The sequence below is a fragment of the Sinocyclocheilus grahami genome, unplaced genomic scaffold, assembly GCF_001515645.1.
Source record: "Sinocyclocheilus grahami isolate Dianchi unplaced genomic scaffold, SAMN03320097.WGS_v1.1 scaffold119.1, whole genome shotgun sequence".
NCBI classification, from domain to species: domain Eukaryota; kingdom Metazoa; phylum Chordata; class Actinopteri; order Cypriniformes; family Cyprinidae; genus Sinocyclocheilus; species Sinocyclocheilus grahami.
The window spans coordinates 655,939-681,646 of record NW_015505298.1 but is presented as its reverse complement, the minus strand read 5'-3'; the positions used below and the strand labels follow the sequence as shown (position 1 = coordinate 681,646).

Sequence of the window (25,708 nt, the reverse complement as noted above, 5' to 3'; positions counted from 1 at the left end):
GGGGTTGCAGACAGTCCAGCCATCAGACAGAGAGCTGAGTCAGTGCACTGGGAAAACATCAGAGGTGTGCTGGGAGGAAACACAAGCTCTCCTGCACTCTTCTGCTAAACTATTAACTGCTGAGTGCACAAATACAGAGAGAGACAGATAGAGAGACAAAAAAGTGAGGAAAGGAAAGAGGAAGACGGGTAACTGGCCAACTTCACCTAACTTCCTTAGTTTTAAGAATGTGAGACTGGGTTATAGAATAAAATGTTCAGAAAAGTTTCTCGTCTGCAGTTCAGTAAAGTTCAATTCAAGTCTACAGACCTTATGCGTCAAAGAAACAAGTGTGCAGCCATCTTTAGAATTTTGTCTTTGAGCTTCCTTTTTTGCATAGATATGTATAGGTAGATGCCCTATTAGCGGCTGTTTTTATGGGCCGTTATTCACAAGCTGTCCGCCATACTGGAATGGTCAAAGCATGTCTTTGAACACTCAAAAGCAAGTTGCCTGTATGTCTGCAACCGTAGTTATATGCATGTAGGAATATCTTTATCTGCAAGAGACTTGAAAATGATTTTGCTAAACTAACACAATACAACAAGACGAAGCCTTTAGCTAACACAACATTTAAAATGTACTATAGTTTAAAAACCTGTAATATTGAATTAATACATATTAAAAACACAAACTAACACACATAACATGAAAGTTTATCCAATTTCCGTTTTTACAAACAGAGGTTCTGCAATGTTGTGGCATCTTGAAACTCATTGATTTTTATTGTGAGTGACGCCACACTGACTGTTCCAAGATGGCGAACGTGTCAACATGTCTGGTTGAATGTGGCATCTACCTACAGTATATATATCTATGCTTTTTTGCAGCAGCTCTACAGCATCACTGTTGAAGAGTATTTGCTGGTGAAGTGGATTTACTTATTGTAGAGTTAACAGAAGTTATTATCTGCAATGTAATGTTTGAAGTTGTCATAACAAATGTCAATAGACCTGGAAGATTTTAAAATCTTTTAAAATCTCGGTTCATTCATTCATATCTCGATTCATATTGAGATATGAATTGAAAATCTCAGTTCATATTGAGCATTGCTATGTACAGGGCATTCTAGGTGGTTGCTAGGGTGTTGCTAAGTGGTTGTTCAAGGATTGAGGGTGATTGTCAAGGTATTACTAGGTGGTTCTTTGGGTGTTCTGGGCACTGCTAGGAAAAACTGCTAAGAAAAAATAACACATATCTCCACAAAAAGATGAGGTACCATTCATGTCAGTAGCTAAAATGGTGCAGGACGAGTTAGATGCTGAATTTAGACACTGTATGTGATTAAATGCGTAACCCAAAGTTTGAGCAAATGTAATAGCGATACCTTAACAAGGATCCTTAATAAATCTAAAAACAGTAACAATACTGAAGCTATTGAGAGATGCACCCAAACAACAGATGTCAGACAGTACGACCTATTCTGTGAACCCCAGGTTCTAACCTCTCGCCACAACAACCAGCAGTGTAAAACACACAGTTATACAGAACAGCTGGGAAAAGGTTATAAGAACACAACAGCTGAGATAACAGTTTGTACTGTTCCACTATGCACTCATGCATGCCAGTTAACTCTCTCTGTGAGTGTGTGTGTCTCTCTCTCTCTCTGTCTGTGTGTGTGTGTGTTTTCTCTCTGTGTGTATGTAACAGATGGAGGGTTCCCCGGACAGGCTGAGGCATGCTACAAAGGTAGCACAAGAACCCGGGACAGAACATCAACAACACAAACAGAGAAACTGGTTGCGGGAATAGTTGTGCCTTCAGTTATGAACTCTCGAGACCCCGATGAGGGTTTCTATGACCTCAGAGCAGCGTGCAGAAACCAGAGACAACCACCCTTCAGCTGGCAATGAGCACAACTTCCTGCTTACTTCAACCCAGTCTGCTCTCTTTACATCTCCTGGTGATGTTCCCCAATATGAACCCAATGCATTGCAGATGATACACTAAGCATGAGACTAGATAGAGAGAAACAACAGCTCTGAGATGCCTTACTGTCATCATTCTAAGGCAGCATACAAAACAGAACTTCACACGTGACTGATTTGAAACGCTCTATAAGTAAAAATTAACTCTGTTTGCGCATTCCAGACAGACTGATCTGTGTAGCAGTTAGGGCTGGACGATATGGCCAAAATTTATATCACGATATATTTCTTAATTTCGGTTGATACAATATAATTCCGATATCGATATGAACACTATTAAAAAAGCCTCATAAAAACAGCCAAGAACGGCCACAACAGATGTCTGTACCTACAAACTTATGAAAAATTAATTTGCCAACTCCTTTTGAATCTTGCAGTTCAAAAACCTTTGACTGGTAGTGTAGGCTGATTATTCTTATTGATTGAAACGTGCATTAACCAGGATAACGAGTATGAAACGTGTGCATGTTGCTGGAAATGGGTTTATTATTGAAAATGCAAACTGCTTGTCTGCCAGCAGGAGGCGCTGTGAGAGCGGTGGAACTAACTGTTTCTCCAGTACTGTCTGTAAACAAAGCAGCTCATGAACACTACTTTATCAGATAAAAATGCCATCTAAACTATTCTGAAGACAGTCGGTTCCCTTCAGAGATACATTCATATAAAACACCCGCGACGTGTTATGATTGTGAAACGTGCAGTGCTCATGTTTATTCAACGAAGTCAAACGCCACAAATAAATCAATGTATGGGAAACACTGGTAATGTATATCGAAATATCGGAAATGTGTTTAAAAATCATATCACCGTTATTGAAAAAAATTATATCGCGATACATATTGATATTGAATTATTGTCCAGCCGTAGTAGCAGTGGACATTTTTCAGAGGTCACATTGTTATATCAGCAGGTAGCAGCAAGTGACTTTCTTCATGAGTGAGTTATCAATTCATTAATTCAACTGAATCCTTCAAAGCACCAATTCATTCAGGAAGTGACTGTCTGAATTCGATACAAATCATACTACACACTACTCTTACTATTTCTCCCATATTTTTATATGGCAGAAATAGTTAGAATGGTATGCTATTTTGAATTCAGCCACTGTCTTTAAGAGTGAGTCATTGAATCATTTACTCCACTCATTTGTTCAAAAACACTGATTCATTCAGAAGGCTATGGTGCTTTGGGTGGTGTTGTAGGTGGTTGCTAGTCCATAGCTATGGCATTGCTATGTGGTTGCTTGGGTATTCTACATGGATGTTATGGCATTGCAAGGTGATTTCTAGGTAGTTGCTAAAAAACTATTTCAAATCACATTCTATGTTAATATCAGGCAATTGTTAGGATGCTGGAAATCCAGCTAAGAAAAATATCTCTTTAAAGATGAATAAACGATGATGCAGCCATTTTTAGGAGCAGGAAACAGTGGCATGTGGCCAGTTTACGAGATTGCGCTATGGCCTTTGTGCAAAAGACTGGAGAGGACACCCATGGAGACCCACAATTATGACATGAGCACTTACTGTGAGTGAGGTGAAGGTCATGCACATTCCTCCAAACCCATTCAGCGCCAGGGCAAAGAAGATCAGGATGGAAAGATCTGTGAAAGAAAAAGACAAAGGAGGTCAAAGACAGCGGGGACAGACAGGTATTAACAGTAATAGTGGGCTAGGGTGGATTGCATACATACTTCTAGGGTCACTGGCCCCATATGCAATCAGGATGCAGGAGAGGGCAAACGAGGCACTACGAAATGATCATTTCACATTATTGTAATAATAGAAAAGAATAGAATAGAATAGAAAATGATTAATACTTTTTCACCATATAAATGTAGTGCATTTTTATTTAGTGTTTTTAGATGCCAGTTTTCCTCTTGTACCTGCCGAGCAGCCTTAATTTGCGTGGGCCATATTTGTCCATGATGATGCCAAGGGGCAGAGTGATGGCGCTGAGGAGGAAGGAGCCGATGGTGAAGGCCAGGTTCAGCATCTCATCTTGCTCTTTACAGATGGACCAGCCATTCATCTGAAGATTATCCTCCTCCTCGCCTCTCTGGACTACTGTCGTATCATTTTCATTCTCAGATACGTTCTGCCCTGTACAATTACCTGGGGGATTGGAGAGGGCAAGACAGAATGAAGCCAAACAGAGCCATCTAATCACCAAACTTGCACTAACCAGCTCTATGGACTAACTGGAACTCTGACTTCTAGGAAACCAGTTATAACACTCTGGGAAGTAAAACAGGAAACACTGTTGTGAGATATAGCGGCCACCATCGTGCCCCCCTCCCAAAGGGGCCAGGATGCTGAGCAAACGGTCAAATAAAGAGGCTGCTATACATAGTAAACAAATAGCAGAAATAGCATGAGAGTGCATCTGAACCCCCATTGGAGTTGCAGCCTCCTAAGACCAACACATTCCTACAACTGCTAAGGCATGAGCAGCTTGACTAACATTTAACCCTGTTCTTTCACCCAGGCTTCCCTGGTTGTTTTGACTATGGATAATCACGCTTTGACTGGGCAACAAGTCTCTTACTCAGTTCTTGAAGATTCAAGAAAACTGTTTATCCACACATTCTTTTGAAATGCAAACCGCCTTGAAAATGTTCTGGAATAGCTTGTTCTGAGCTGGACAGATGGGGGATGGTGCTGTTTGCAGCATATGGAGGAAGCTGTTATGAACATAACAGGGTGGCCAAGAGACAGAGAAACAGAGACATTTGTGTGAGGGATTTTTGTTTAAATGTGATAAATAAATAAACAAACGAATGAGCTGTGTTTGTGGAGCAGAGATGACCTGAGCAAGTAATTGAAGATGAGAAGATTTGGGTTAAAGCTCACTGATTGATTATTAATGTACATATCCGCTGAGCTTTAGATGTTTTCCTGAGTAATGAGGAAGGAGCTGCCTTCAGTCAATACACACCAGTTTCAATAGCTGCTGCAGTTACAGACTGACACAAAAAGTAGCATATGTTTTTACTCTTCTTCATGAAATTAATGAATAAAAAAAAGTTGTTCTCTATTCAGTCTACAATTTGAGCCACATTTCACCTCAAATTCAAAAGGTAAAAAAGGAAATGACATTTTACAAAATTTAATGGATGAAAAAATGAAGAATTTTAAGACTGTTAAGATTTTCACACTTGAAAGCATAAATCTAATTTTATTTTGTGTTACACTACATTTTTATTATGTTACACTACCTTTCAAAAGTTTGGGGTCAAGATTTGTTTTTTGGCACTTTTATTTAACAAGGGTGCATTAATTTAATCAAATGTGACAGTAAAGACATTTATAATATTACAAAAGATTTCTACTTCAATGCTGTTCTTTTGAACTTTCTATTCATCAAAGAATCCTGAAAAATCTCATTTTCAACAAAGATATTAAACAACACAACTCTTTTTAAATTCAACATTTATTATTTATTTGTTTGTTTGAGTACCAAATCAGCATTTTAGAATGATTTCTGAAGTAATTTCTGGAAATTCAGCTTTGCCATCACAGGAATTAGTTAGTTACGTTTATATTATTATAAATTGCAATTATATACTTCTTTCAAAAACATAAAAAAAAACTTACCGACCCCAAATTTTTTAAATGTAGTGTATACTTTTTCATAAATAAAATATCAGATTAAAAAATCATAAAATTGTATAAATATTTTACAAAGAAACCAAAAAACAAAAACAGGCTCCATTTTCTTTACGCAAAATATTTTTCCTTTGCTTTTGGGGTGAAATATGACTTGCAGATGTTATTGAAATGTTTTGTCGGATTCACATTCTAGATCTGTTCAGATCTGTTCAGAGCGGAGAGCTCTATAGCAGATGATTCAGAACTCACTGTTCCACTAGATCTAATCAGCAACAGCAAAAACCAGAGACAGGCAGGGCTGATTTTCCATTTGCTTTGAAATGGAGAAGTGAAAGAAGAACAGAAAGAGAATTCAACACGAGTCTGAAGTACAAAAAACGTCATGAACTCTGTGATGTGCTGGGCCAAAGCATTTAGCCAGACAAGCATTTTCCTGGTCAGTGTTTCCTCACGCTTGCTGATTAAAGAGAACCAACCAGCTGATAATGTGCGGTGGAAAGCTGAGTCCAAGGAAAGTAGGTGAGGAAATGGCAAGATAATCTCATATTTACATTGAGCAAACGCTTGAGCCACATTTACTTCCCTTTGTCATCAGTCATGTGATGCCTGCTGTCTGGAATCTCTGAACTAGATGCTGACAACAGTTGAAATGAAAGACAGAAGGGAAGTGTGAATGTACAGGATTGCAATATGCACTGAAATCTGTGTCCTTTCTCACTATCCCATCAATAAGTGTCAAAATGTTGTTGTACTAGCTATCACTCAATGTTAGCTAACAGCAAGGAGATCTGAGGAGGAGAAAAGTCAGTTGTGTTTGGAATTTGAGCCTCACACTTCACATCATAGCATGGACCACAAACTCTCAAACACCAGATAAGTGAAGAATGCCAGACAGACGTGCCCTTTAGATCATGGCGATGGTGTTTACTTTTAGCCACTGTGCTAATGGGTCATAAGATATCAGAGTAGCAAAGGCTGTTTCTTCAGAATTACGGAAATTTGTTTTCACCAAAGCGTGTTAAATCGTTTAAGAGGCCGATTTCATAGTGGAAAATAAACCAGGGCCAGTTCAGAGCAGCAAGGTTGAGTCTCCTGACCTCATTCCCTGAAAAAATCACAATGAAAGCATATATATATATATATATATATATATATATATATATCTTCCATGTTTTTTTCTTACCTCTGTGTCATTTTGCCCTGTGACAATGACTTTTACATGAAGTCTATTAGCAAAGGAACAATATGAGTTTAAGGGCATCAGTACATGATTATGTAAATAAATGGATACAGGTTGTATTAATAACCACAAACTCTCAAACACCAGATAAGTGAAGAATGCCAGACAGACGTGCCCTTTAGATCATGGCGATGGTGTTTACTTTTAGCCACTGTGCTAATGGGTCATAAGATATCAGAGTAGCAAAGGCTGTTTCTTCAGAATTACGGAAATTTGTTTTCACCAAAGCGTGTTAAATCGTTTAAGAGGCCGATTTCATAGTGGAAAATAAACCAGGGCCAGTTCAGAGCAGCAAGGTTGAGTCTCCTGACCTCATTCCCTGAAAAAATCACAATGAAAACATATATATATATATATATATATATATATATATATATATATATCTTCCATGTTTTTTTCTTACCTCTGTGTCATTTTGCCCTGTGACAATTACTTTTACATGAAGTCTATTAGCAAAGGAACAATATGAGTTTAAGGGCATCAGTACATGATTATGTAAATAAATGGATACAGGTTGTATTAATAAAGAAAGTTAATCCGGACATCAGTAGGAACTCACTGTTCTTCATAGATGTACCAGACACATCATGACCCAGACACACATTATTGCCAAGAGAAAGAGTTGAAAGCTGAACAGTCTTTTTCCGGGTAAGAGAGTCTACATTCATCTGGATTAATTGTGCAGCAACAACCATTGTGTACTCAGTATTTTTGTCTTGTTTTTCAGTACAAATATCCAAACATTTATAAATTAACATACATTTACTTGAGAAGCAAAATGACATATTAGACCTTTATACTTAAAACAAGAAAAAAATATCTGCCAAATGTGGTAAGAAAAATAAAATTCCCTTTCGAGTTCCTTTTGAGTTAAGATATTTTGTAAGTCATTTTGCACCTCAAATAAGTAAAAATATTGATTTAAGACAGTTTATATATTTTACACTGGAAAACAGGACAAAAATCCTAAGTAAGAAAATAAATTTTTTCAGTGCACATTTATATTAAAGCCTGTGTTTTTAAAGAACAACATATGAATAATTATAAGTTTATGTGATGGTTGGCCTCCATCTTTATTAAGTGGTCTTCAGCTATTCAGAAAATCCTCAATTCATGCATCATCTGAACGTGTGTTCAGGATACACAAATACTCATCTCTAACATATTAAACATATCAAAGATTCTCTACTGTATTATATAAGCTAAGCAGATTGATGTCCTCTAGTCTGTTTACCGTGAAATCAAGTCTGTGACGGTGCTCAAATTATCTAGACACCCTTTGTCAATGTTCTGAATGCCAAACAAGCTTGTAGATGCTGTTTGTAATTCCTAATGGCAACACAAGCAAGAGGGCTTCCAAATAAGGTGCACTGACTCTCAGTGATCGATTGATATTCAGGTTTGGATTCCTCCACGAGCCTTGCGATGGGCGCCAGACAACATAGTTTTTTTGTTTTTTTTTTACTATGCTGTATTACATTCACTCATGCAATGACGTCATTATAAAATCTATAAACTGTTGCAGTTTTAGAGAACAGCCTCCGTTGCAAAATAAGACAAATTGTGTAGGTCAACTCAACATCTTTGTTAGAGTGTTTAAGGTAACTGCATCCCAAAGATGTTTTAGGTCAAGCAGTCAAACATTTATTGTTCAAATCTGAGTGGGGAAAGTGTGAAAGCAAATCTATTAAATCCATTAATATTGTATATACCTTTGTTAGAGTGTTTAAGGTAACTGCATCCCAAAGATGTTTTAGGTCAAGCAAACATTTATTGTTCAAATCTGAGTGGGGAAAGTGTGAAAGCAAATCTATTAAATCCATTAATATTGTATATAAGTAAGATTGTCCTTTGATGCTCACGTAATTATTTGCGGCATTCAGTCTGGCATCTATAGTGAATAGTGTATTTAATGTCTTTATGAGTGTCAATAAATTTCTGATTGTTTCTGTAACACAAACTGCACTGAGTGCACCCTCTTCTCCCCCTCCTTACCTGGTTCTCTGCAGAGGTAGGAGTAAAAGCCCTCTGATTTTAGCATAATGAGCAGAGAGCCCCATCCGAGCAGAACTGCAGAGAACAACAGGTTTTCGATCACTGCAGTAATCGCCATCCACCATCGCCTAGAGAAGGCTATGGCCAGTGAAGGAGCCATGACTGAAGGAGATGATAGAGTATGTGCTGGTAATACAGAGGAGAACCCCCTAAACTTCAGGGAAATCCTGTGAAAGTGACAACAGAGTTGGGTATTAGATATGTAATGGTAAATATTAAATAATATTATTAAATTATAAAAACTTTTACATATTAAATACATGTATAATGACACATTTATATATTCTTTTATTCTCCCAACGATTTCACAACATTGTTTTTCGCAGCATATAGAAAATGTTCATTTGTTGCCAGTTTGTCATAACCGCAACTCCCTCCGAACATCATTTATATCCCGTTTCTTTGTCTCGCCTAGCTACAAAACAGCTCATAAACAAAATAACAGCTGAGCTCTAAAAGAGAATGTTGTTGATTGAAACCCTGCCTACTTGCCCGCCTCTAGTCCCGCCCTGCTATTCTCCGATTGGCTGTTCGAACGCTCGCTTCTCCACTCATTGGCTACGTGATAAACAGATTCAGCGAGCAGCTCCACGTGAGACCAAGATCCAGCCGGTTCGAACCAGTGCGGCGCGATTCGATCGCTTTGTGTTACTAACACCTTTGTGCAAAGTCTATTTAACCACACGGGACGTGACATTACGTCGTAATTATACGATTCGATTCTGTTTGCTTTGCCTAAGCGAAGCGGTTTGTGGGATGCAAATAGAAATCTTGCTCAAACTGTTTTATATGTTCATTTAAGCTTCATAATAAACATTGGAAATTGGTCGTTTCCATTGGTTGGATCTATTTGCGCGCGGAGTCTCATTTGTGAGAAACAGTATCCTGCGGAAAACAAGCAGCCCTAAAACTGGTCTGAACTGGACAGGCATCACCCTCATCAGTGCCTCCGCTTGTGTTGTGTACCCCTCTCCCCTCCTTCAACATGCACAGAGCTCAGCTGTTCCGTGTATACATCTCTGCACACTGAATAACAGACGCTTATCGCTTCACTATTGTTCTGCACTAGGCTAAATAAATACTCGCGGTATAAATGCGGGCATTTTGTAATATATACCTCATATATGATGTACAAACAGTTCTATTTCCCATTCATCATATGAAACTGCAAAACACGGTTTCTGACGGCAGACGTAAGAGCCCGTATAACAACAAGAATCGAATAAAACGCCACGTACATGACAATCATCAGGCATTTTTCAGAAATAAACAACCGTCGAGGCTTTTAGTGCAAGTTGAATATAATACAGCTGTTTGCGGTAGACAGTGAACAAAGTTGCGGCATAAAACTAATACACCGCTTTATAGAAATCAAACAACACATCTCAGTTCAGCTAGAGTTCATAACGCAAAAGAAAAACATGCATTGACATGATAAAATACAATTATTGAAGAATGGTGGAAATCTGATAATCGTTGTCATATGGCAGAATTGTGGAAAAAATCTATCATTTAAAAAAAAAATACATCTAATCGGTTTAAAACAAAAATACTTCTTCATAAACGATTATGCGAACTAATACAATACTAATACAATATCAACAGTCTTAACAGGTAAACTTACAACAGAGCATCCTTATAAAAATGTATACCTATTTCCTTCACCAAATCCTCGCTTCGGCTGTCTTCAGGGTAGAAAGGGTATAAACAACCCATCCAACAAATACATCAATTTATTTTCCAACATCTCTTATTCTCGATTTTATATTTGCACCGCTTGCTTCACACAAACAAGCCAACTTCCCCATTGGCTGGCTCCTGAGCTAGAGATGAGGCCAGCCAATCAGAGCGCCGCTCGACGAATATATATATATATATATATATAAATAATTTCACATTATATTTCGCTCCAGCGCAAAGAACACTCACATGTTACACCGGATTGCGTGCTGTTGTGGTCCCTGCTACCATTCTACAGTATTCGATTACATTTGATGGCTTTTCAATATTTATAATACACAAAAAAACTAAAACAAAGCCGTCCTCATACTTCATAATTTCTCATAATAGTAGCCAAGCTGATATTCACCAATTATATTACTGCAAAAACACCGGAAGACTGAGTTATGTACTAAAGCATATTGTAAAATATCGTCATTGAAATCGCCAGATGTCTCCATGTACATTATGGTTTTCCCAAGAAAAAGGAACAACTTGTCACTTTGCTCTCTGGGGATCAGATTTAAAGCTCTTTTCAAACTTCTGAAGTCGCATTGATCAGTGGTCTGTATAACAAAGATCCTTCACATTGTATAAATAAGCTAACTGAGTAGAACATATAAAATAACAGGTCATTATACAGGGGACCTGAACAAATGACCGAAGCTCTTTATCGTTGTTGTTTCTTGTACTTTCTTAGCACTAAACTGAACAAGGGATGAGTCACAAAACATCACGTCGCCATCTGGTGGTTTACATGAGCAACTACATTGCAGCTTTAAACATGGCTGTTTTATGAGGGATTAAGTATATTAAATATTCCTCCGGAACCAGTTGAAACTTTTTCTTTTTGCACCTCCTCCACCTTTTTATGTTTTTTTTTTCTCAAAAAACTTAGGCAATGTTTGAGATTGATCACAACAGACGTGAGAATGTACATGAATGCTAAGCTTTTACATTCAAGGCAGCAGGCATCGATATATGGAATAATACTTCTGACGCATTACGGTTTGAACTTTGAAGTGATGACAATCCACAGACTCCATTACCAAAGCAAACTGAAATCTGGAGAATCCATATAATGTTTATTGAACATCTATTTGCACATCTTGTTTTAATTATTGCATAACACTTGTACTTTGCATTGTAAGCACTGCTAAGCAATAATACTTGTTATAACAATTCATACTTCATGATGTTATGACAATTATATAAACATGTATGAACCTATATTATGCAACTTTCAGAAAGACAGGTATGTAATGCTTCAAAAAGAAATAGTCTGACACAGATCTACCTATCTATCTATCCATCTATCTGTATATCTATCAATCAGTATGTATGATTAAAATGCTTCTAATATACACTACTGTGATTTTAGCAATGGTTTCACATGGTATCTTTAAAATAAATGCATTTACTCACCAAAGAATACTCTGGTTTTGTGTATTTTACACTTACATTTTTACTTCTGTTTATGAAGCTTCTAAGAGCAGCCCTGAGCTCTGCATGTAAAATCACCCACAAAAATGGGCAATAAACCAGTGACTGTGGCACATTTATTATTGTCAAACTGGTCTGAGACACTATATTGCAGAAAAGAGAACGAAGACAATAATTTATAAAGAAGTAGGAGAAGAACAGATGTGTGTTAAGAAGCCATTTTAGGGCCCCCAAAATGTAGCATTCAGCTTCAGTCAAACCTGATTGTGTGGGTTTAAGATAAAGCTGTAAAGATTCTATAATAAAAAGATAGCAGTTCTTTCACAAAATAAATAAATGCAATTCAATGTCTTTAGAAAGAACTGTCTATGAATCCTAAGACAGTTCTGAAAATATTGATTAATGTACAAATGTAGCATACAAATGACAGTTCCTTAAAAGTCCAGCAGAAGGCAGTAACCTGAGTGGTTAAAGGAATAGTAGTTCATAGTGAAAACACACCGTAATGATGGATTTGCTTTTTACAAGCATGCTGCTTTTTGTTTCACAAGATGTTAATTGATGGAGTCGAGTGGATTACTTGTGGATTATTGTGATATTTTTATAAGATGGGCTCTCAACCTGATGCCACCCATTCACTGCAGAGGATCCATTGGTGAGCAAGTGATTTAATGCTAAATTTCTCCAAATCTGTGTTCCAATGAAGAAACAAACTCATCTACATCTTGGATAGCCTGAGGGTTTAGTACATTTTCAGCAATTTTTCATTTTTGGGTGAGCTATTCATTTAACAGTCTAATATGTATTAAAAGTATTATATCAGAGCAATTGTACCAATATGTAAAATAACGTATGAATAAAATGTTTGTCATGAACCAGCTCGGCAATGCAAATGATGTTTTAGGGATCTACTCCACTGGTTTGTTGGTTGTGGGTCAGATGCAAACTTTAATGTCAAGGTTTGGTCTGGTCTTTGCAAATTCTTTCAGTTTCTTGACGCCATCTTTGGTAAATTTGTTGTCAAACAACCTGCGATGAATAGAAAATATATTTGTGGCATCTGTGTTACAGAATCATGAGGAAATAAACTGAAGTAAATCAGCTCTAAATCTTTCTTACCACAGATACTCTAATGTAGTGTTCTCTTTCAGGGCAGCCATGAGGACTTCTGCTCCTTTGTCTGTCACTAGGTTGTCACGAAGTCTATACGATGCAGAATGTTTAAACACATTGAACTTTAAAGATGAGTAAATGATTTGAGAGACTGAAATGTCAGAGTCTCTTTTACCTGATATCCGTCAGTGTGCGATTCGTCCTCAACAATTCCGCAAGATAACCAGCTCCAACATCTCCAATTTTATTAATGGCCATTCTAATGAAAGAATGATACTGCAAACATAAGACAAGTGCAACATATCTGTATTTGTAGCCAAAACAATATTTTTTTCCCCCCACGGTTCACCTGAGATCAGTCACAGTACGATTTTCTTTCAGCGCTTCTACGAGGAACTTCAGGCCTTCACAGCCAAGCCCTGTCGCAACCACCCTATATTGAACATACACAGCCATAATAAATTTGCGCTTGCAGCATGACTATTTTCTTTTATTTATTTATGCATTGAAGTATTTATTAAATATTTTATTTTATATAGAATTTGTGATGTCGATTTTATTTATTGTACATATTTTTATTTGACATTTTTATTTATTTTATATATTTTAAATGACTTTATTTAAATAAAAATTGTATTTATTTATTTCACTTACCACAGCCTCTGAATGCGACAGTCTGGGTTTCTCAGAACAAGGGATAACACAGATGCTCCCTCTGAACCAAGAGGATTCTGGCCCAGGCTTTATGTAAAGAACATACAATGAATATCACAGAGCACAAAAAAAATAAAAAATGTACATTGAGTGTTTCACATCTGCCTCTGAACATTTATACCTACAGTTACAGTATTTACCTGAGTGTCGAGAAGAGAGGAAGGGCTGGTAGGAGCTGGTATAGTCCTTGAGCATCGAGTCCTTGAGCATCTAAATTTAAAACCTGCAGATCTGGACTGAGCTGTAACAGGAAAGCCAGCTCGCTCCAGTCCCTGTTTACCGAATCGGACTGATCTGAGGCCTGCTGTGAAAGAACTTTCATCCAACTCTGTAGCCGCTGTGACAAACCAGGGTCCTGGGCCTCATACAGACAGTGACAAACATTGACCTGCCTCTCAGGGCTGAGGGTGGAGCTCTGGAGTTGGGAGTGTAACAGATGGAGGAGGAAAGGTGGAGTCGGGTCTGGAGAGGGCTGGCAACGGAGCAGATGCATCTTGGGCCCATCACGGAAAAATCCATTTAGGATGAGACGTGTTCTAGGAACCAGCAGGCCACATACAAACCTGGATAAGCGGAAATAACTGGTCAGTTATGAAATGGAGTAATTGTAAATCCAAATTTTACAACCTGAACTAACCTTTCCTTTCCAATTTATATGATATTTCTATTGAAGATTTGCATTCAATACTCTGTAAGTGTGAATTACATTTTTTACGTATTATTGAATAAAAAGACAAACAAAAGATGAGTGTCACATCATTGACCTGCTAATGAAATGCATTTAATATGACAGCAGTTTTAAAAGGTACCTGCAGAAAAGATCCATGTGTCCAGACTGATGTCGTTCACCACAGCGAAGGGCCTTCTTAATACGTCTGCAGAAGAGACGCCGCGGTCTGCTGAATTTGTTAACAGCTGATGCCATTTGCTTAAATGCAGATTTAAGGTAGTGGCCTGTGCTCTGTTTGAGGCCTGAAAATGGATCTGATCCTGAAAGTGACTGGAGAACATAGTACAGAGCAGCAAGAAACTCCTGCACGCTGGTGTGGATAAAATGAAAGCCCTTTTCAAAGGTGAGAGATGCTCGATCCTCTTTAAGTATCTCAGAGAGGAACACCTGTGAGAGTTTGGTGCTGTCCAGATTAAAAGAGTTCAAATCAGAGCTTTCAAAGATGAACCGTCTCTCCAGGAGGCCTTTGAAGGCCATAGCTCCCAGGCTTTTGAGTATAGGCTGCATTTCACCGAGGACGTGAGGGGCGTGCTGAAGCCTGGTGTGATGGGAGCCCTCGCTACGCCCTTGCACATGGAATAGCAAGACGGATTTAACAAAGCAGCAGTAGATTTCAGAGATTGTGACTGGTTTTGAGTTCTCCTCAGAAGATCCCAATGAAGAGTTTGGTTGGTTGGTTTCCCCAAGGCCTTCTTTTTCTCCTGGCTTGGCACTTACAGAATCAGGACAAAGGCAGGAGCTGCCATCATGCAAGGCGGTGGACACGATCCAACAGAATGCGGGAATGTGGCACATGAGGAGAAGGGGCTTATGGGACGACACCGAAGCCCACACTGCATCGGCAGCCTCAGGAGAACTGCAGTTCTGCTCAAAATACTGCTTCTGCTGAGCTACAGAGAAACCGAGCAGACTGTAAAACTGGCTGACCAGAACTGGAGGAACTTTGGAGACTGCGTGAGGTCTGGAAGTTAGGAAAATGGACACTTCTGGAAGCAGATTTCCTTTGATTAAGTTCACCACAATGGATTGTATAGGTTGCACCCGCTCAGGATCTGAACACTTGGGAGTGAGTTCGAAATTAAGAGGGTAGCAGAACTCATCCAGACCATCTAAGATGAGTAAAAACTGGGTTGGGTTTGAGTTCAGTAACTCATGCAGGAAAGGTTTCAGATGGATGTAGTGATCCGAGAGCAGGTCCTGCAAGCTCTGCTCTTGAGTTATGAGGTTCAACTCACGAAAGGACAGAGATAGGATAATCTTAGTCAAGTTGGTTTCTGCAGCCCACTCTCGCACTAGGCGTCTCACAACCGTGGTTTTCCCACTTCCAGCAACTCCTGACAGCATGTTCACACCACTCGATGGGCTGCACAGCAGATTCTCAAACACGTCCTTGAAAATGCAGATCTCATCCGCTCGTGTCCTGAAAGCGTCCCCAACTCCTGTTGACTCATGTCGGCATTGAGAAGACGATGCATAACCAGCTTGTCTTGAGAAGGAGATATCAGTCCAGCACCTGGTCTCATCCTGTCCCAAAGTCTGTCCTCTGATGCTGAGATAGTCCACCAGGCCATGCTGTCTGACCAATATGTCCTTGTGTTTTTTGAGATGCTCTTGCCTGTTGGCCTGTCCTAGTTTGGCGGTCTCATCTTGAACACTTGGTAGTATGTAAAGAAAAGCCCTGCATGATTCTTCTCCTCTCCCATGTAGCACATCCAGCAGAACTCGCATACATTCTCGCTCACCTCGAGTAGCTGAACCTCTAATAAGACTGAGGTCCTCCTCGGTCACGGCCCCCACATTAAACAGCACGTCCAGAAGGCCTGTCAGGTGTTCGCTGTAGTTCTCCACCAGCTCCACGCGACGCTGTTGAATCTCTGTGCTACAGGGTCCAACATCCATCACTTTAAAAGTTCCCGATTATGGGGGGGGGGTTGGGGGCCCCTAATTAAAGCCTAACCTTGCCCCCAAAGGAAGTCAAAACAACATGTATAAAAAGTCAAAACTTTATTCTTTTTTACATATAAATAGGCCTATTTCAGAAACTCTCTATTTTCACAAACCATAAAAGTCACAAGCTCCCAAATAGGCTAAGTCAAAGACTATAGAATAATTAAAGAGCCTTTGGCTAAGTGGCGTTTGAGGAGGTGACTATGGCAACAGTGCGCTCAGGGAGCATTTTCTGTTTAGATCGGTCGGACAAATCGACAACAACGAACATGATTGATTAATTGAAATGTATATGAATAAAATGTATATGAATATAACTTCAATCACAAATATAAACACAAAACATTTGTTTAAAATGTACTTAAGATGACAGTTGGTTAACATGAAGATTCGCGCGAATACTTCACACCCGGAAATCGTTCAGAGATTCCTTTAAAAAGTCTACCCCCATTAAAATTACTATATACATCATGTACATACGTTCCGAATAAGCACAGCGAAAAAACAAAGCGAAATGATTTCATATAAACGAACTTACAGGGTCACACGCATTATTCCCACACTTCCGTAGAATCCTATTGATTTAATAGCTGCTGAAAGTGAAACTATCCCGTGCGACACAGTAAGCTTATTATGAACAACTCATATCGTCAAATCCGAAACTCTGTGGATTATGTGTAGGCTACTACTAAATTACACATATATTCATCGCTAGAGTAAAACATTTTGGGTGTCTAAAATATGAAATATTCTGTAGCCTATGTTTTTTTTCCCCAAGTCACTTGATATATTGTGTAACAGCAGAATAGAAGAAGTTGAAGGATCTCCGCCCAAGTCAGAGTCACTCGTGCACTTCTCCGAATTAGTCTTATTTATTGCATGTGGCTGATTCACTGTGTACACTAATGAATGAAATCACTCAATTCTAAGTAATTCAACTCTAGCAGTTTATCGTACAGACTCGATTTAAAAAACAAAAAAACAAAAGTGAACAATATCAATTGCCAGTGATATCATATTGGCACCATCAGTCTCTCTTTCTCACATTCCCTTTCTTTTCTTTCCTGGATCATGGTACCAAAGCTTGATAATTTGCTAATAGCATTAATGCTTCTATTAAATGCTAAATTAAATTTCCACTAGATCATAAGGAAAAAAGATAAGGGAAGTTGTGACTTACTTTAAATAATGCGAGCACAATAGCCATTCCCATACATGCCATGAAAAATACAGATCTGACATGGCAATGCTTTTTAAAATCAGCTTTAATATGCTCAAATACATTGTCAGTTTGCTTCAAAATGAGAGATTTCTTCCAGGTATTTTACACAAATATATAAAACAAAATCACAAGTTTGAATTATCTTAACTAGGGGGCCAAGAGTTTGTGTGGACAATATTGGGGTATTTATTTTTATTTTTTATAAAATGTCAAAAATAGATATTTGTTCTAAACGCATTACATGCAGCACTTGTGCATACACCACCATTTAACGTGTTTCCTTTCAGTGTTTTCTTTTAAGCATCCTCAACTATGACAACAGCTACGATTGGCACATGCTCAATGTTTCTCTGATCATTCTCCTTTGACGGTCACGACATCAGGGCATTATAAAACAATTGTGCTATCAAGAGTTTTAGGTGCCCGAAATCCTACAGTGCAAAGGGTATGCCAAATTTCCACTTTTTAGTTTCTAAAATAACATTTATTGGTTTGCCAACATTTAGTAGTGCTTTGTTACCTTTTATCTACATATACATAAACCTGCCTCAGAGAAATAAACAAGCCAAGTTACATATTTTTTTGTAGATAACATACAACTTACCCTACTCTTATGGCTAACTTACCTCACACGCTTTACAGTGAGCTTAGAGCAGTGCTAATGTGGGAAATGGCATTAATATGACAGATTATTGTGTCCAGTGTATTAGGAGCACAAAGCTCCTAATACACCTAATACAAGAGTGATTCAAATGAGAAGAAATCCAGTGATGGACAAAAGAGAGATTTTTGAGAGTGGCCTTTCCTCCCACTCTCAAAAATCTCTCTTTTGTCCATCACTGGATTTCTTCTCATGTTTGCAGGATCACATATCTCATCGAAGATACTTTCTAACCCTATCATTTTGAGGCACAGATTTGGGACTGAGAAAATAAATATTTACTGATCTCCAAACTCAGATTGAGCCCTTAAAGTGGGTAAAGAATAATGAATGATATAAAAAAACGGGGCTGGTTTTCAAGCATAGTTGCTATCACCAGACATAGCTTGCAGATTCTTTCCATCAACATTAAGATTTCTTTTGGTAGCTTTTCATACATGGCACGCACCCTCAATGCACTTGGCGTACTCTCTCTAAAAGTTTGTCCTCCTTTTTAACACGTCAGCTAATATTAATAACTTGCGAGCAAAATTATGTTGCACAAATAGTTTGTAGAACAGGTTTAATCGTTCAAGTGAACATCTCAAAGTCATCTTCTCTATGCAAAAAGTAATTAATATCTTTCCTATGAATGCAAAATGTATTGGTTCTGAGTAGGTTTGGATTGCAGAATCCATGGAAAAGTAAAAGTAAACCACGGGTGAACATAAATAGAACCGAAGCTAATAACTACTCATTATGAACCCTGATTTACCTCATTAGCATGGCTGAGGTCACCTTCTCTAACCAATTTAAATTTTCCAAATAAGCTAGATAAAGACAAGAGTGCAGGAAAATGCACATATATATTGTTATTTCTTGGCTTTGACATAAAATCATAATATTCATATAACAGTATTAATCCCCCAAAACATAAATAAGTTTGCTGGATTTTCACAACTTAAAGCAGAGGCTTTTGGTGCAGCTGGCTGGCGTCTGATTGGCAGAGAGAAGCTCCACCTTTAGTCATGTGATTGATGAAATAAGGAGCGTATCTGGAAGATCCTGTGAGAACGCAGGAAGTACTTGGTCATGACTCGTCCATCATCTTGAGTTGAGGCGAGGGGCAGTCTGAGAAATTAAAAATAGGTTCGTTATTTCAGTGAGAAAAAAAAACAAAAAAAACAATCTTGATAAACATCCATTCGAGTTTATTTCATCATCAATGCTCACCACAGAAAGGTGTCCATTCTTAGCCTTGGCTATCAGCAACTCTGAGCCAGATGTAAAATCTATGATCCCTTCTTTTCCTTGTGCCACATTGAACTTTATACTGTCCATGCAAGGGAAAGCAATAGTTTTTATTAATAAAGTATAATCATTTCATAAACGAAATTCTGAGATTTACACAAGTCTTGCCTTGAAACTTAAGCTTTATTTAAAAAAAATAATAATTTTATGTCTACCACTGACCTTCCTTGGTTAATGTTAATGCTGTTCATCTTGTCAGCGCAGATGGCCACTTTGGTTAACGTCTCAATGACATGCTCACTCTGAAGCACCACGTCACCCTGTGACACCAATACAGTTCATATATTCACTCTGAAAGCAGTTGGTTTAGCGCTTAAGGAAATTAAAAGCAAATAACTGATCTCCAGACTTACTTTCTGCTTATTGTCTTCACAAGCAACATGGAGAACAAACATGCCGTCACTCAGAGAGCTGACAGAAATCCCTACAGATAAAACAGAAGTGGTCAGTGTGTCACTTTTTACTTTGTTGTGATTCACTTGTTTTTTTTTTCCCAATGGGTGTTTTCCCACTAGAGCTTTTGGCATGAATGTCTGAATTTGAGGAAAAAGTGGCTTTTCCAACTGGATTTGAACAAAATTCTGAATAAAGCATTCAAATCTGCTTAAAAACGCTGTCTCTGGTTCATTTCATGCGAATGGTGCGCCTTACAACTGGTATGAACGTAATCATACTCAGCGTAAAAACAGTTTAAGCTGTGTCATTCTCCGTCCTTCTTCTCACCTTTCAGTGAGCTGTAGTCGATACGCTGTTTGAGCTTGGCCTCCTCCACAATGATGGCACTGTCTGCCATGAGCACGAGTTGTCGGTTGCGTGCTTTGTATCCTTTTCTATCATATTTAGTCACTGGAACAGCATACTGTGGGGAAGGATGGATTATATTAGCAGAATCACTTTTCTTCTTCACATACCGTCTATAATCATTGATGCTTCACACACTGTCATGTATAGTAGTCAAGTCAAGTCACCTTTATTTATATAGCGCTATATACTGTATAATACAGATTGTCAAAGCAGCTTTACTGTGTTAAACAAGAAAAACGTGTGCTGATAACGCGAGAGGACAATAGAAAACTGTCAGTTTATCAGTTAAAGTCAGTTCATTGTTGATTCAGTGATATCATCGTCCAGCTCAGTTCAGTTGTCTTCAAATAGTGTCTGTGCAGTCAAGTCAACAATGTTGCCAGAAATTGTGTCCCCAACTAAGCAAGCCAAAGGCAACAGTGGCAAGGAACCAAAACGCTATAGAAAAAAACCTTGGGAGAAACCAGGCTCAATCGGTGGCCTGTTCTCCTCTGGCCAAACATAGTATAGTACTGTATGCTGTCTGAGAAAACACTGAGAAATGAAGTAATGTGTAAGAGATCACACATTCAGTCATGTAAAATGACAGATTTCTGGCTTTTTTGGAGAGACTGATGAGAGGATGTACACAAAAAGAGTTGTGCATACTGTGGGGAAGGATGGATTATATTAGCAGAATCACTTTTCTTCTTCACATACCGTCTATAATCATTGATGCTTCACACACTGTCATGTATAGTAGTCAAGTCAAGTCACCTTTATTTATATAGCGCTATATACTGTATAATACAGATTGTCAAAGCAGCTTTACTGTGTTAAACAAGAAAAACGTGTGCTGATAACGCGAGAGGACAATAGAAAACTGTCAGTTTATCAGTTAAAGTCAGTTCATTGTTGATTCAGTGATATCATCGTCCAGCTCAGTTCAGTTGTCTTCAAATAGTGTCTGTGCAGTCAAGTCAACAATGTTGCCAGAAATTGTGTCCCCAACTAAGCAAGCCAAAGGCAACAGTGGCAAGGAACCAAAACGCTATAGAAAAAAACCTTGGGAGAAACCAGGCTCAATCGGTGGCCTGTTCTCCTCTGGCCAAACATAGTATAGTACTGTATGCTGTCTGAGAAAACACTGAGAAATGAAGTAATGTGTAAGAGATCACACATTCAGTCATGTAAAATGAGAGGATGTACACAAAAAGAGTTGTGAACCACAGTCTCAACCACAATAAAGAGAGATTTCCCAAACAAACATCCCAGAATTTAACCAACCTTCATCTTCTCATTCCCCACAGCCTGTTGCAATTTAGGGTTGATGTCCTCGCCACCTTTTGACATACACAGAAAAAAAAAAAACATTACAATATACAACACAGGAAATCCAAACCGAGGTCTCCTGAAGTCTCCAAACTGAGGCTGAAAACTCACTGAGCCTTGTGCCCACAAAAAGTTTTGGGACGCTTTGTGGGTAGTTGTCCTTCTTGTCCTTAAAGATTTCACTTGCAACCATCTTCTGCTCCAACTGCAATAACAGATAATAAAGCTTGTTTTCCAGTAACTTAGCCATCAAAATAAACTAATAAATAATCTAATATAAAAAAAATACAAAATTGAACTAATAATAAATTATAATTCATAATAAAGAAAAATTATTTATAATAAAAAATAAAATATTTAACCATGCACAATGTATCAACAGGTACTTTTCAGTACAGTAGCCCAACAATACACAAAACAAAAAGCAAAATGAAATAAAATAAAATATAATGGGACACCTGGTGTTTCCATTCAGAGTTGATATTCTTGCAGTACTTCCACACCATGTTCTGCATGCAGAGTTTGCGGAGCTGCTCTGAAGCCTGTGAACGAAAGGAAGGCATAATCTCTCATCTCATAGAGGAGTCCATGATTGTACTGGTGACTGATTCATGACTGATATATCTCACCTCAATGAGGGCGGGAGGTGGCGTTGGCCAGCTCTTATCCAAAACAGTTTTGGGCAGGCTCCTGTGCAACTTCATTAGGAATGAGTAGCGAACGTAATCCAGGAAGTATTCATTCTCTGGGCAACGTGGCTGGTGGCGGTAGATGAAGCCTTTGATGAACCTGTAACAGTGACCATAGACGATAAAAACAAAAGTGAGCATAAGCTCTCTCACTGGGCAGAACACATGAGACACATGTGATGCCATACTGATTATTGTACTAGTCATGTCATGTCATGCACACAGACCTGCGGATGGTGTTGGCAGCCTCTCTCCTACGCTTTGCTTCTCTGCGGGCCAGAATACCTCTCCACCAGGCTTGGATCTTGACAGCTGATTGTCGCATTTTACGGTATTTGGTTTTTTGACTGTAGCCTTTCCAGGATGACTGCAGTTTGGTAGCTGTGCATGAAGAACAGTTTGTGGAGGTTAAGGTTAGGCAGACCATCCAGTGAAGAGTTACATGATATGTATTTGAATATGGCTCATACCAAGGCTGTGTTTTCTGACTTCTAGTGCATCTTCGGTTGCAAACAAGGTTTTGGGGAAGCGGATGAAGATTTTGGTTCTTTAAAAGAAAGAAAATGGCCTTCATCTTTTTTGGAACCACAGAAAGATTTTTTAATACTAATAGAATAAAAATGAGCATTTTTAAAAACTTATTTGTGTAACCAACCGGCCGAGTTTGTACTCCTCAGGTTTGTAGCCGAGGTGCTTGACGAGTGTGGAAACGCCATCGACCAGACGGCCATCCCAGTTTGGCCAGGTGTCTGGACACAGGGATTTATACCTAAAACAGGAAAGCACAAGCATTACCCACAAAACTCAACTACATTTTAAGCAGAAAGAGGAATCACTGTTTTCAACACACTCCTTGTTCCCTTTGACCTTAATTATCACTCAGGAAGTGCTGAGCTTTTAAAAGAGGATTAGAAAGTGTGAAGAGTTACATAAAAGCTTTTCGTGAGAGCCTTGCTGAAAAATAGCCTAAATCAGCTAAATTGGGTTCAGGCTAACATGAACTACGAGTTAAAAACATATTGCGGGTTACCGTTATGAGGTATGTTTGGTGACCCAACATGGTTACACTTGAAATAATAACCAGGATGTGCCATTATAAGACCAGCATCAAAACAAGTTTTTATATTCTCCAGCCATGTAGATGCCAACCTCTGCAGGAAGGTCTCATAGCGACGGCGATATGCAAAGCCAGCTCTCCTCACCCGAAGGTTTTCCATCAGACCAAGATATTTTACTTGGTGCCTGATGAGGACTTCATCAAAACGCCCTGTAGAGAAAAATAAACTTCAGTTTAACAAGGCTTCGTAAAATTTAATATACTGTATGTATGAAACTATAGATTTGCCACTATTTATGAGGATAAGAGCTTATTAACAAACAAAAGACGCTAACAAATATCAACAAAAGACCAGGGCAAAACAAAAGAGCTGATGAAGTAAGAGAGAATCAGTGAGGGAACGAATGACTGCAGTTTGAACAATGAATCCATTACATCACATGGAGAAGAAAAAAACTGCACAAATAAACTCACAATACATATAAATACTCAAGATAGATAGATAGAATGTACCAAAAATATGACCAATAAATGCAACAATACATGATAACTTTTACAATAAATTATAATACTAATAATTCTCATGTCCTATAATAATACAATATTTTCTACATACCTTGGAGTGCCACATAAATACAATCTTACATGAATATTGCAATAATTCAGAAACATGGAATGCATCAAACTACCATAATACTGCCATACAAAAGCATAAAAATACTGTCCCCATGGTAAGGGAACAGCTGAAAGGAATAAGCTGATTCAAATGAGAAATGAGAAAAATAATCATTTCTAAGTGATAAACAGCACTAAAACTCAAGTACAAAAAATTGTTCACAAACCTGCTTGCTTGGCATCATTAGGCTTGATGCAGCGCACGTAAGACGGTTCCTTAGACATCAGAATTTCCATCAGCTTCGCCAGGCTGTTCTTGAACTGGGTTGCTGCCTGGTCCCAGCGAGTCAACAGAATGAGAGAACAAGAAAAACAGACGGGCAGTGAGAAATAAGCAAGAACACAAGCCACAGTGTGCAAGTACAGCCAGGCAGTGACAATGTGGGAGAAGCCAGTGGTCAACAATGCAAGCAAACAACTAAACAGCAGCCCACCCACACTCGGCCAATGGAGCTGTGCAGAGTAGGCACTGAGATTGGGGGGGAATCAGGACTGTACGCAGTCACATGAAGTGAAGAGGTACCACAGTGTCAGGGCATTCCTCACAGCGTGGGTGGCAAGCAGAGATTTGCAATTTCATGGACTGAGGCCAAGCTGTTGTGGTTTACATATAAATGCTACTATGAACTGATTCACAAACAAATTTTTGTTGTTTATGGTCCTGCTTAAAGGTAAACAATAACATTTGACACAATATACATATAGCCTTCTAGAAATAGCAGTATTGGATGGATGGATGGATGGATGGATGGATGGATGGATGGACGGACGGACAGACAGACAAGACAGATAGACTGACAGATAGACGGACGAACAGACAGACGGACGGACGGACAGATGGATAGATAGACAGACTGACAGATAGACGGACGAACAGACAGACAGACAGACAGACGGACGGACAGACAGACAAATAGACAGACAGACGGATAGAGCAACAGACGGATAGAGAGATAGATGGAAAGACTGATAGATAGACGGACGAACAGACGGACGGACGGACAGATAGACAGATAGACAGACATATAGACAGACGGACGGACAGAGAGACAGACGGATAGAGAGACAGACGGACGGACGGATGGACGGACAGACAGACAGACAGACGGATAGACAGATAGACATACGGATAGACAGACGGACGAACAGACAGACGGACAGATAGATAGATAGATAGACGGACAGATAGATGGATAGATGGACGGACAGATAGACGGACGAACAGACAGACGGACAGATAGATAGATAGATAGATAGATAGATAGATAGATAGATACCGTCTCTGGGCGTTTCTTGTCTGTGAGTTCTTCTCGGTCAAAACACTGAGTGAGGATTTTATTTTCAGACATACACATGACCTGAAAATACAGACACATTTAATTATTTACATTTTAGCCCAGATATGTTGTACTTTTCCTATCATATATATATATATATATATATATATATATATATATATA

The 25,708-nt window shown here is 38.7% G+C and overlaps 3 protein-coding genes across 5 annotated transcripts in view; all 3 read right to left on the bottom strand.

Annotated features, from left to right (window-relative positions):
• The window catches only part of LOC107589710 (large neutral amino acids transporter small subunit 4-like), a 27,267-nt gene extending 16,612 nt beyond the window's left edge, over positions 1–10,655 (bottom strand). Inside the window, exons 1-5 of one of the 2 annotated variants that reach the window (XM_016278209.1) lie at positions 10,526–10,655; positions 8,814–9,040; positions 3,853–4,081; positions 3,661–3,716; positions 3,494–3,570 (exon numbers count right to left, since the gene is read on the bottom strand). In XM_016278209.1, coding sequence (XP_016133695.1) covers positions 3,494–3,570; positions 3,661–3,716; positions 3,853–4,081; positions 8,814–8,973 — 522 coding nt within the window. In that variant the 5' untranslated portion in view covers positions 8,974–9,040; positions 10,526–10,655. The remainder of the gene's footprint in view (positions 1–3,493; positions 3,571–3,660; positions 3,717–3,852; positions 4,082–8,813; positions 9,041–10,525) is intronic. The other variant, XM_016278210.1, reaches the window with a different exon arrangement.
• A 2,107-nt stretch (positions 10,656–12,762) lies between these two features.
• Positions 12,763–17,795, bottom strand: LOC107589709 (protein NLRC3). 2 transcript variants are annotated; one of them, XM_016278207.1, is made up of 8 exons: positions 17,078–17,795; positions 14,672–16,549; positions 14,003–14,425; positions 13,803–13,889; positions 13,498–13,581; positions 13,324–13,407; positions 13,155–13,238; positions 12,763–13,064 (listed from the first exon to the last, which is right to left on the bottom strand). In XM_016278207.1, exons 2-8 carry the CDS (start codon positions 16,489–16,491, stop codon positions 12,971–12,973), a joined length of 2,676 nt encoding a protein of 891 aa, XP_016133693.1. In that variant the 5' UTR covers positions 16,492–16,549; positions 17,078–17,795; the 3' UTR covers positions 12,763–12,970. The 2 variants fall into 2 exon arrangements, with proteins under 2 accessions (XP_016133693.1, XP_016133694.1); XM_016278208.1 differs by having other exon boundaries at positions 14,672–16,544; positions 17,078–17,100.
• Positions 17,796–25,708, bottom strand: part of LOC107589741 (unconventional myosin-Ic-like) — a 43,291-nt gene continuing 35,378 nt past the window's right edge. The window contains exons 12-26 of the mRNA XM_016278262.1: positions 25,526–25,606; positions 24,416–24,521; positions 23,666–23,783; positions 23,172–23,285; positions 22,987–23,063; positions 22,744–22,897; positions 22,457–22,616; positions 22,286–22,369; positions 21,939–22,032; positions 21,783–21,838; positions 20,436–20,571; positions 20,066–20,136; positions 19,875–19,972; positions 19,635–19,734; positions 17,796–19,532 (exon numbers count right to left, since the gene is read on the bottom strand). Coding sequence (XP_016133748.1) covers positions 19,506–19,532; positions 19,635–19,734; positions 19,875–19,972; positions 20,066–20,136; positions 20,436–20,571; positions 21,783–21,838; positions 21,939–22,032; positions 22,286–22,369; positions 22,457–22,616; positions 22,744–22,897; positions 22,987–23,063; positions 23,172–23,285; positions 23,666–23,783; positions 24,416–24,521; positions 25,526–25,606 — 1,476 coding nt within the window. The 3' untranslated portion in view covers positions 17,796–19,505. The remainder of the gene's footprint in view (positions 19,533–19,634; positions 19,735–19,874; positions 19,973–20,065; positions 20,137–20,435; positions 20,572–21,782; positions 21,839–21,938; positions 22,033–22,285; positions 22,370–22,456; positions 22,617–22,743; positions 22,898–22,986; positions 23,064–23,171; positions 23,286–23,665; positions 23,784–24,415; positions 24,522–25,525; positions 25,607–25,708) is intronic.

Excerpts from the sequence above, each read along its gene's own strand:
- LOC107589709 (XM_016278207.1), bottom strand. The coding sequence starts at position 16,491 with ATGGATGTTGGACCCTGTAGCACAGAGATTCAACAGCGTCGCGTGGAG. Across the intron at positions 14,426-14,671 it reads CACATGGATCTTTTCTGCAG|GTTTGTATGTGGCCTGCTGG; the intron begins GTACCTTTTAAA and ends CCGCTTATCCAG. Across the intron at positions 13,065-13,154 it reads ACTACATTAGAGTATCTGTG|GTTGTTTGACAACAAATTTA; the intron begins GTAAGAAAGATT and ends TATTCATCGCAG.